Source organism: Poecilia reticulata, linkage group LG2 (genome assembly GCF_000633615.1).
Source record: "Poecilia reticulata strain Guanapo linkage group LG2, Guppy_female_1.0+MT, whole genome shotgun sequence".
In the NCBI taxonomy this organism is placed as follows: domain Eukaryota; kingdom Metazoa; phylum Chordata; class Actinopteri; order Cyprinodontiformes; family Poeciliidae; genus Poecilia; species Poecilia reticulata.
The window spans coordinates 12,626,702-12,638,208 of record NC_024332.1 but is presented as its reverse complement, the minus strand read 5'-3'; the positions used below and the strand labels follow the sequence as shown (position 1 = coordinate 12,638,208).

The 11,507-nt window shown below is 41.4% G+C and overlaps 1 protein-coding gene across 1 annotated transcript; it reads right to left on the bottom strand.

Moving 5' to 3' along the window:
* Nucleotides 1-199: 199 nt before the first annotated feature.
* hsd3b1 (hydroxy-delta-5-steroid dehydrogenase, 3 beta- and steroid delta-isomerase 1) lies at nt 200-10,286 on the bottom strand. Its single transcript, XM_008431393.2, has 3 exons — nt 9,888-10,286; nt 5,695-5,859; nt 200-1,941 (listed from the first exon to the last, which is right to left on the bottom strand). The coding sequence occupies exons 1-3, from the start codon at nt 10,036-10,038 to the stop codon at nt 1,133-1,135; spliced, it is 1,125 nt and encodes a 374-aa protein (XP_008429615.1). The 5' UTR covers nt 10,039-10,286; the 3' UTR covers nt 200-1,132.
* Between the last annotated feature and the right edge of the window lie 1,221 nt (nt 10,287-11,507).

Genomic DNA, 11,507 nt, shown 5'->3' with positions numbered 1-11,507 from the left:
GGAATCTAAACAAATACAAACTATAATCTTAAAGTTATTTCTGACTTTCTCATTTAAACATACAGCCAATAATCAACCAATCACAACTCATAAAACACTATAAAAGCTTATTATTTGAATTCATCTGTAGGTTTGTATTTTACTCATGATTGAAATGGTTAATTTTATTGATTAATAATAATTATACCTTCATGATGCATTGTGTTATATTTTTGGATACTTGGGTCACTGTTTCCCTGTAAATATTTTCCAGTATTAGTGTAACACAATCAACACAACAGTTTACACATTTGAATGATCTCAATATGGCAAGAAAAATAAAAAATAAATAAAAAAGACATTTTGACAAGAAAATGAATAAATCCATCAAAGACCGACTTTCACCAAAATGATGAGGAAAACAGAAAATGCACCATGAGAAAAACTAATATTCCATGTTACTTTTATTAGAATGACAACTGGAATAAAACTCTGTTTTTAAGTGCATGATTCTTCATAGATGTTCATCACCCAACTTAAACAGCACTACGTATTTATTGATACGCATACACAGTGAAAGACGGCGTGTGACGTCCTTCTTGTCGCAGAAAGATAATTTACCCTGAAAATTTCACATTTTAATTTGGTTATTTTTATGCAGCAGAGCCGGAGCGTGTTAGGAAATAAATACTTCTAATAATTGGTGATGAATCTCCTCCCAACTATTACTGTAAATTAGATTTAACTGAGGTTAACATTATTTAACAACAACAAAAAATACATGAATTGCTTTTTCACAATGATTGGCACAATCTAACGGCTAAAACAAATGGAACTGATTTATTTTAGAGAAAGAACTGAAGAGAGAAACCAAAAGAAAGAGCGAAGAGAAGAAAATAAATCAAGCGTGTGGCTTTTAAAGGTCAGCAAGTCTCCTTCACAATCTATTTTAAAGCTTTTGGGTTCCTCTTTGCAAGGGGTGCCAATAACGGTGAAGGACCTTGCGTGAGTTAATTTGAGCGACTGCGTGTTTAAAATAAGCCAGATGTAATTAATTTACTTCTGAGCAGCTCCTTCACACTGCAGCTTCAGCCACTGCATGCAGTTTTGGGTTATTCTGGAACGTGTTTTCCAGTTTTAAGACTGTAATTTATTAGCTGGACATAATTTTTTCCCTCTCCGCTGGCAGCTGTGAGGCGAGCCATTCGGTGGTGCGTCGGCGCGCTTCCTCCCAGCTGTAGCGGGGGACGTAGCCCAGGTCCCGCTTGGCTTTCTCGTAGGAGAAGGTGAACGAAGTGTTCAACAAGGTGAGCAGCTGCCGGTTCATCGGCGGCACGATGCGGACAAACGGTCGCAGGATCGTGCAGAGCGCCTCCAGGAGAAAACACAGGATGTAGAAGAGGCGAAGCGGCAGCACGAGTTTGTCCTGAATGCTGAAGCCGAGGGGAGACATCAAAACGTGGTTGAAGTCCGAGTAACTCATAGGCGGGGTGTCGTCGGAGAGGTAGTAAAACCTCCCTCCGACCGCGTTTCTTTTTTGTGGATCTTTGAGGCTGCGGGCCGCCTGGAGGTGAGCAAAGGCTGCGTTGCCCACGTAGACCGGGTTCACATGGGCCTCCGGCACGGACATGCGGAAGAGGACGTTCTTGTTTCGTATGCCGTCGCCCATGTGGCACAGCAGGAAGCGGCAGCCGTCCCCGTAGATGTAGGTGGGCCTGAGGGCGCAGGTGGAGAGGCGGCCTCCGTTTTGGAGCGTCTCACCGTCGGCCTGAAGGGTTCTGTCCTCCGCCTCCTTTTTGGTCTTGCTGTAGTTGAACTTCAGGGTGGTGTCGTAGACCGTGTCCTCGGTGCCATTGATGATCGGCTCTCCTCGGGGGTTTGGGCCCATCACTTCCACCGTGCTGGTGTAGATGAAGGAGACCACGTTCTCTTGGATACACGTCTCCAAAAGCAGCTGAGTTCCTGCAACGCAGAAGACCACAAGTTAAGCTGTTAACTGTCAACGACTAATTAGTTTCCCCCTTTTCCTCATCTGCCAATTTTCTTGTTGCTGTTGAAAGAAAATAGTCAAAGAAAATCAATGGATTATAAGGCAAATATAGCCTAATCTTAAATTTTCAGATTGTGTTTTAATCCAAACAAGCTAGCCTGTTAAAAACCAGATCCTTGTTCTGCGCTTCGCTTCGTCCAGAGGGTCTGGACTCTCGGTTGTTGAGAAACGATTGCTTTCTGGAGGCGCGGGCTGTGTTGAAGTTTTAATCTTCGCCCAATTGCTTACAAAGCTTACTGGAAATCGCCTGCGCTGTAAACAACCGTCCTCCACTGTGAAAAGAGAAGAGCCAAGCCGAATGAGTCGGCTGTTAATGCTACATCAATATTTGGAGGCGTGGCCAACACGGACTGAACGCTTCGTTCACTTCCTCTGCTGCCATTGCTAAAACTACAGGCAAACTACCATTCTAACAGCGCAGAAAATTGATCATCGTTTACGACTTCTTCTGCTGTGTGAATTGGCAAAATTCTGATGGAGAAATACAAGTCACTGGGAGAAATCCCAGACAGAGCAGTGAAGTGAGATGAGAATCGAGCAGAATTGGATAGGAAGGTGATGGCTGGCTATTTGCAAACCAATCTGCCACAATCTCAAAACATAATTTCCCCCTACTAATTAATGATTTATCTGTGGTTATTTACATTTTTTTGTTTCTGTACTACCAGCTACATATCCAGGCTTGATCTCCGCCAGACCGGTAGTGTTGAGTTTAACAATAAAAGTCATTGACTGGTCAGAAAAGGAGCGGAGGATGTGAACAAAGACGTTCAGTCCGTGTTGGCTTCCAAATATTGAATCTACATTAACAGCCGTCTCGTTCGGATTGGCACTTCTCTCTTTGCAGTGGAGGACGGTTGTTAACAGCGCAGGCAACTGTCGGTAAACATTATAGCATCGAGCTTGTGTTTCACATTCTTCACGGAGAAATGCTAGTGATTGGGTAACATTAAAACTTTGAACAGAGTCCACGCCTCAGACCCTCTGAATGAAGAGCAGAACAAATGGCTGGCTTTTATCAAGCTGGGTCTCTGGTGAATCAGTCAGAACCATTATCCACAGAGGGAGAGGAATACATGAAACAATAGCAAATCCTCCCAGAAGTGACCGGCCTACCTAATTATTTCAAGAGAATCATCCAAGGTGTCACGAGAGAACCAAGAAAAACACCTTACATCAGGGGTTCCCAAACTGTGGGGCGCAGGGAGCCGTCTGGATAAAAAAAAAAAAACCTGAACGCTGTATGCGCTCAGTTTTTACCTTAGAATGGCCAACTCTCCGTTATTCCTATGTCAATTTGATACAGTAGGGGCTTCCACACGTCCCATATCTGTRTCCTCTGTCACTTTTATCAGCAGTTAAAACTGTTTAATCCGTTGTTAACATGTGGTAACCTGTTTTTCCGAGCCGCCTTTTAAATGCAACATGAGGCTACGACACTCGCGCTGGGTTTACACCTGTGCGGCAGTGAAGGGGACCTGCTGCTGGTGTACTGAGCTACGCAGGTGTGTTAGAATCATGGCAGCAAACCAGCAAAACGCAAAAAACTTTTCAGTTTTTCCCCCAAACTAACCGACTGAGTTGAGTAAAGCTGTTGGATGGAGGTTATGTTAGCTAAAAGATGACTAGCTAATGACAATTCAGCACCTTAAGCTTAACAAGTAGCCTGTATGGCACCAATGTTGTTGTCTATGCTCAGTCATGTACATTCATTTTGCCCCCAAAAGAGACGATTTCTCCCCCCCCCCCGCGTCGTTCAACCAGACAGCCATTTCTAATCCATAGGGGGGCCCAGAAAAAGTTTGGAAACCACTGCCTTACATAATGCAGGCTTAAAAAATTTTTGAAGAAAAATGGCATGCGGTGCAGCATTAACAACGCTTCACTTTTTCCACATTACAGCCTTATTTCAAATTGTGTTAAATTAATCTCTTTCATCAAAATCTACACACATATACCCCATTAGGACAATGCGATTTCTTTAAAAAAGGTTTTTCAAATTGATTAAAAATAGAAAACTAATTAATCGCATTTACATAACTATTCTCAGGCTTTGTCTGTAACCTCAAATTTGAGCTGTTAACACTGATTATCTTTGAGATGTTTCTTCAGCTTAAATGGCGTCCATCTGTGGTCAGTTCAGTTGATTGGACTTGATTTGGGAAGGCACACAAAGGCTTATACAAGGTCCTGCATGAAATCAAAGTCAGCAGACCTTTTAGACAGGATTGTCTCAAAACACACATGTGGAGGAGGATCCAGAAGCATTTCTGCTACCTAAAGTTCCCAGTGAGCTCGGYGGCCTCCATCATTGGTCAATGGAAGAAGCTTGGAACCAGCAGGACTCTTCCTAGAGCTGGATGGCTACACTGAGCCATTGGTTGCAAAGGGCTTTAGTCAGGAAAGTGACCAAAAACCTGATGGGTTCTCTCTGTCAGAGCTCCAGCATTCATATGGGGAGAGAGGAGAACCTCCCAGAAGGACAACCATATCTGCTACTATCCACCAATCAGGTCTGCTTGGTAGCGCGGTCAAACGAAAGCCACTCCTTACTAGAAGGAACATGGCCGCCTGTCTGGAGTTCACCAAGAGACACCTGGACACTCAGATCAAGAGAAACACGATTCTCTGGTCTGATGGGACAAAGATTTAACTCTTTGGTGTGAATGCTAGGCGTCATGTTTGGAGGAAAATCGGTTTGGCTTATTACCAGACCAATACTCTCCCTGAGGTGAAGGACAACGACCCAAAGTATCGAACCGCTCTGTGGACATCCGGGGGAGGCCAAGCCAGAGTCCAGACTTGAATCTAATTGAACATCTCTAAAAAGATCTGAAAATGGCTGTGAACAGACGTCTCTCATCCAATGGAGATTGGGTAGAACCACCAAGAAGAATGAGCAATAGTGACCAAAGATGGGTGAACTCAGCTGAACTGAGTCGATGGCATCGTCGACTTGAGACTGTAGTTGCTGCCAAAGGTGGATCAACAAAGCATTAAACCAAGAAAACCGGCATAAACGTGATTTCTTGGTTTTTCTATTTTAACAGATTTGCACAACACTCAAAAAATATTCCACATTATCATGACGATGCAGTATTTGTGTGTAAAATTTTGAGAAAAGAGATTGGAATGTGTGGGAAAAAGTGAAGCGCTGCAAATTCTTTCCAGATCCACTGTAAGAATACGAGGTTCAAGGCCAAAACTCCCCCATCCCCAAAAACACAAAGATCCATCTCAAAGTTGGCCAACAAATATCTTGATGATCCTCAAGACTTTGGGGAAAACTTTCAGTGGACTGGCAAGACGAAGTGGAACATTTTGGGAGGAAAACAGCGAAGCATTTCAGTAAAGGAATAGTTTTATCGAAAGTCGAAACGTGATGGCGGTAATGTGACGACATTGGACTGCTTTGCATTTTCAGCAATCGGATGTCGGTGACACCAAGGGCACCACATCTTGATGTTACATCTAGGGGATAATAAATCATGAAATCAAAAACTGCTATTTGAATTTAATCAGGTCGTCTTAGGTTAAATTTTAAATTAGTGTAGTGATTTAAATCAAAAACAGAAGAAATCTGGGGTCAACGCTTTCTCACTTGGTGGAGATTATTTATGACTTATAAAGTCAGCTTTTACTCGGTTTGGAATAAAACGTCTTACCTTTGACGTTGACTCCGTACATCTCACTGTACTCCATTGACTCGGTAACGTCGATGAGGGAAGCGATGTGGAAGACGGTCGATGCGCCACGCAAGGCTTTTCTCAAGAAATCCCCGTCTCTGATGTCCCCCTCGAAGACGCTCAGTGTTGTCTCGCCTCTGCAGTCTGAAAGACAATCGTACAGGTTGACGTTTTCCACAAGTACGAGATGGAACTTGGACCTCTTAGTCAAACTTAAAAACATGAGAAAATGCAAATGTAAATGTATTAACACCTTAAGGCGAGGTTGTACAATGCAACTACCAGATGCCACATGACTAGAAACCTTTCCATCATATGAAGGAACCAATGTTACTCAAATCTCAAGAGACAATAAAAAGAGTATTRATTTCATAAGTTTTTGTTTCAGTCAACACATTTATGATTGTGGCTGATATTTTCTGTGTGCTCTGAAATGAACGGAGACGCATGAACACGATTTTAATATCGGTATCAGTCGAGGTATTGAAAAATTCTAGATCTGTTATCGGCAACAATGTGCCCGATTCATAAGGGCAGATCTACTCAGTCTAACTCTATGCTTTGTGCTCTGAGTGATGTAATGTTTTATTTATTATACATTATATTCAGAATTCCTAATTGCATTTTCTGAATGATTTGAAAGGTTTGTTGCAGTTTTTTTTAAATGTTTGACCAAAATACTCAACCTGGTGTTTTTGCCAGATTCCACTAGTTATTTTGCTGATTGCACCAACTGAACAAATTAAAGCTGTTTTTACATGTTTGACCAAGCTTGTGAAGCTACTGGTGTATTTCAGTGTGCTGTACTGGTGCAGAGTTATCAAATAAATTTGTAATTYAGTACATTTATGTCTGTGTTTTAAAAAAAGAAACATTTCAAGTCAATTCAACGTTGTTTTTCTGTATCAGATCGGTATCGGCCTCAAATATCGGTATTGGAAAAATGGCGGATYGGCGCATCTCTAATTTTTAACTGATGAATTTGAGCCTTTGGCCTAGAAGAACAAAAGACATTCAGGGAAAATATGTTGATTTTTTTTTTTTAAAAGTGATGGTAAATCTTCCAAGTTGGGAACTCTAAACATTRATTGTCTGTCTTATTCAGTGTAAGCTGCGTTTAAAAGTGGTAAAGTGAACGGATGCAGCAGTGATGGTGAAGGTAACGTCGATACAGCGTCATTCTGAAGGTTCCCTTTGGTTTATCTGAACATAGTTCACCTTATTTAGGTTCAAATGCCTCGCAAAAGTCTTCTTATGTCTTAAATGTTCCCCTAAATAAAAATGTGATAATTATGACCTATTTATATCGAGAGAATGTAGTTTTGTTGTCATCCTGCTAGATCCAGATGTAAATGTCCACCGTCTTTGATTCCACAGGTGGTCAGCCATGACCTCTTTGAAAGTCAAAGCCATGTGACGTCGTGTGGAATCTTCCCAGAACGACTGCTCGTGATTTGCCAACAGATTGCAAACCGATCCCCCGTTTGGGAAAGGGAGGGACTTTTTGCCTCTTTATGCTGTGATTTCTGTAAATAAAGGACAGATTTTGCAGAGCGCTCTGGTGTGTGTGGTTTCTCCCTCTGTGCAGAGAGCGTTCATGAAACAGTCAGTGACTGCAAGGCAGCTTAATTGGGATTAGCAATCTGGTTTTGGGAAGCAGTGTTTATAGTCAGGCAATCAGCGTGCGGTTGAAATGATCTGGTCTAGCCCTTTGGTTTTTAAAGAGACGGTTTTTAGTGTTTTTCAAGCACAGTTTTTAACACAGTCAARTAGCTACATTAGCTTCACTTGCCATAAAAATGCTATATACTGTACATCAAATGTCTTAAGAGAAATTTGACTTTGATACTTAATGAAATTGGGACTCTGTTGCTTTAAGAAACTCCTGCTCTCTCTGAAACTCCACCTTCAAGAAGTCACCACAACATGGCTCCTCTATTAACCCTTTAACATCATTTTTATCAGCGTTTCTCTAAGAACGAGCTCAGTTGGTTTTTACATGTTTGACCAAGCTTGTGAAGCTACTGGTGTATTTCAGTGTGCTGTACTGGTGCAGAGTTATCAAATAAAACCAACTAAGCTCTGTCTATGAGCTCAGTTGGTGCACAGCTCCAGCAGGTGTTTGCTAATTTCTGCTGGTTAGTCTGAAGGAGCTGAGTGGGGGAGTCACAGGGGAGGACTGTTCTGTAATCCGGCTTAGAAAGCGCAGCTCAGAGGAGGAGCTCCATCCCAGAAGGTAGAGCTACGTCCMCCCAGGTGTATTTTACAGCTGAATGGCTGCCACGAGAGATTAAAGGATTTCTCAGACATGCATTAAAGAATCAACACTCCAGATATGTTTTTGATGAAGGAATAACAWTATAACATGATGTAAAGCTAGAAAAAAGCTGATTTTTCACAATACTGCCCCTGTAATATAGCAGAAAGTATTAAAGATGTGGGAAAGGATGCAAGAAAGAAATAGAACTTTTGGTCAAAATGCAAAACTACAACCTCATTCACATTATGAAACATAGTGGTAGAAGCATTATGCTGTGGGAATTGCTTTCCTTGGCAAGAACAGGCAAGCTGGAAACAGTTTGCTAGGAGAAGAAAKGAGCTAAATCAGATCACTTCTGCAGATGGATGTCACTTTTACTTTTTTACATATTTATAAAAAATAACTCTGTTATTTCCCTTCTCATCACCATCATGTGCTACTTTGACCCTTGAAGAACATCCTGAAGTTTGTGGATGAACTTTGAGAAAAAAAYAAAAAAACTGAGGAGGCATGAATACTTTTGCAAGGTAAGGTTTACAGTAAGTAAATGTGAACTTCACAACATGGACATAATCAGCCCTAAAAATTTGGAGAAAACGTTTTAAAAGTAATTACTCTGGTGCTTTTTAAGCAATCTCAGCATTTATTTGCATTTTTAATCTACTTTTAAGGTCTGGCTAACTCAGAACTAAACCTACCGGACTGAACGTGGAGGAGGGAGCCGTACCTGCTCGATATGTTGAGTGCGTATAAGTCCTTTTTACGCAACCCTTGGTTTTATCTCTGAGAAATACGGCAAGGTTTGTCCACTTGGTGGTTCATAAATCTGGGCCTCCTCTTGCTGGAATGTGCTTCGGTTTATAAATCAATGCATGTTTTCAATTAATGAAATACCTGCACTTGTGATTTTTTGGGGGGTTTTTTTCACACCAGACGGACATAAAAGACCGGCTTTTATAACCAAATTCAGGATTTAATGGGGCAAAGATAACCGAGGCTGCTTTGAAAAAACAAACAAATCAAAAATGTTATCAGACGCTGCCAAAAATGTGCGTGCAGCTCAAAGAGGCTCCAAACATATGATTCGTGACTCGGTTTTAAACGAGCGCAGTGACAATGACCCGGATGGTACCGACTCTCTTTGGATTCTAGGATACAGCAGCTGTGGGTGCCAAAAAAGAAAAAGGGAAGAAGAAAAGAAAACAAAAAAAAACAAACCCTTTCATGCTTAATTTATCAGCTCTGCCGCACTGTTTGGTCGAACCTGTAACTGTAGTCTTTTACTGGGGATTTATGATGTGATCCTGAAAATCCTGCTAGGATTATGTCTGATGTTAATCCAGAAAACTGTCTGGAAGCCTCAAGTTTGCAAGCATTCAAWCCTTTGCTTCCTGCATTCCTGCATGTGTGAGCTGTCCCCACTTTCTATAAATCCGTTATTGATACCACGCCGCGGGAAATAAAGCCCATCAAATCTGGTTCTCTTTTGGAGTCCTTGCTCTTTCCGAGTGCTGTGAAGTCGCCTCTTAGCGCTTTTACTGCACGCCGGGAGTTTGCTGTTGTGTCGGCTTTTACTGATTTTCTGATATTTTATTTTGATTCAAACCCCCCCCTCTCATTGCTCCCCTGCACTCAAACCGATCTGACAACTTTATCCTCCATCACTGCTTTCTATTTTTTACCCTCTTGGATCCACTTGACTTGCTTTATGCTCRAATGCACCTCATTTGAATTAATCATCTGTCTAATTAAGCAAACATCTTCAATCGCAACATCTCGCTGGGTTTAATTGCAAACACTTGACTGAACAGCGCCGTGATCCCGCAGCTACCTTTTTGCATTATTCTGTATGTGATGGAAGAAAAAAAAAAGAGAAATTTAAAAAAGAAAAGTTTTTTTTGTTTCTTTTTACCCTCCAGACTCTCCAAAACCTGCGTCTGCACGTCTCTGTCCAGCAGCCGGATCTCGGACGCTTTCTCCTCTTCCAGCAGCAGCCGGACGAGCCTCTTCCCCAGGAATCCACAGGCTCCCGTCACCACGCAAACATCACCTCTCAGAGACATCGCTGGAAACTCTCAGGAAAACTGTGATGATTTAAAAAAAAAAAAAGAAGAAGAAGAAGTAGAAGGAAAAAAAATAGGTAATATTCTCTCTTTCTCCCTTCTCTCCTTTCTGAGGACCCTCCTTGAAACGAGACACTGGAATTGGACCGCGGAGGAGTGTAAATCTTTTAGGGTTTCTTGGGGTCTTTTTTTTTTTTTTTTTGGTGTTCTGTCAGTGGGAGAACAAGCAGCACCTTCTGCTGTCTCAGCCTCTGTGCTCCACTTTTTGTAAGAAAAGTTACTAGAAAAAAAAAAAAAAGAAGTATTATTTGCTCCAAAGCAGTGTGGGAAAAAAGGGGATGGGCTCTGCTACTTCAGGGGTAGAACGTGATGTTTTCTGGTGCTGAGCAAAACAAGCCTGGAGGAAGCTGTGGAAAAGGTAAATGGGCCAACAGCATATAGGAGTGTGTGTACAACACACACACACACGCACACGCACACACACACACACCTGCTGCGCGCGTAACATCTTGAGCTGTGAAATAAGGCGGCGATAAAAAAGGGAAAGTGTTTTGTATAAACATCCTGAATAAAGTCAATTAATATATTAGCATTTTAGGTTATTTATACTTCTTTATACTCCAAAAATGTTATTGTTTTCAATTCACTAAAGTAGAAAAACTGAAGTACCAAAATAAACTGTATGTACCAAATTTTTCCCATCTTCCATTTCTGCTTTTTTTCTGGCTCATTTTTAAAAATTTTGCTAATATCTTGTTTTGTGTGACAACGATGATCATGTAAACACCAATGCATACACATATTTCTTCTTTATTAACAGTACAGTGGATCTCAATGTATTCCTACTTTAATATTCGCAATTCACCAATTCTTGTTTTTGTTTTGTTTTGTAGAGTTTAATTCTGATCTATTTGCTGAAAAGTTTCCTATGTCTTTCCCATAAAATACTTGAAATAAAATGCAGTCAGTGAAATATCTGAAATATCAGTAGCCCGATGCTACTTAGCTCGCTTTTAGCTGCCGTTCACAAACGAGGAGCGCTCTTCATTCTCCTGGGTTAGCTTCTGCTATMGCAATCAATCAATAAAATTTTATTTGTACAGCACATTTCAGCAGCAAGGCATTTCAAGGAGCTTTACATAATTAAATAAATAAATTAAAACAGCCTGTGACATTGAATAAACAGTAAGAAAGAGAAAGAGATTTTGATTGAATTTAAATTWAAAAAAAAGGTAAAAACATACTTTTGTTACGGAATTTAAGCGACTGTCGTCACCAGACTCCGCCGTTCGTTTAACACGGGTATTGTCCAGGCCCCGTCGCCTAACAGGACAAGGTCTCCAACCTTGCAGCACCAGGCTCCGCCCATCCGTCCGTCCATCCATCCATTTTCTGTACACCCTTGTCCCTTAATGGGATTGGGAGGTGCTGGTGCCTATCTCCAGCTAACGTTCCGGGTGAGAGGCGGG

Coding starts and splice junctions, on each gene's coding strand:
- hsd3b1 (XM_008431393.2), bottom strand. CDS start 10,038: ATGTCTCTGAGAGGTGATGTTTGCGTGGTGACGGGAGCCTGTGGATTC. Junction 5,860..9,887: donor GGTTTTGGAGAGTCTGGAGG/GTAAAAAGAAAC, acceptor ATTGTCTTTCAG/ACTGCAGAGGCGAGACAACA. Junction 1,942..5,694: donor GTACGGAGTCAACGTCAAAG/GTAAGACGTTTT, acceptor TCTGCGTTGCAG/GAACTCAGCTGCTTTTGGAG.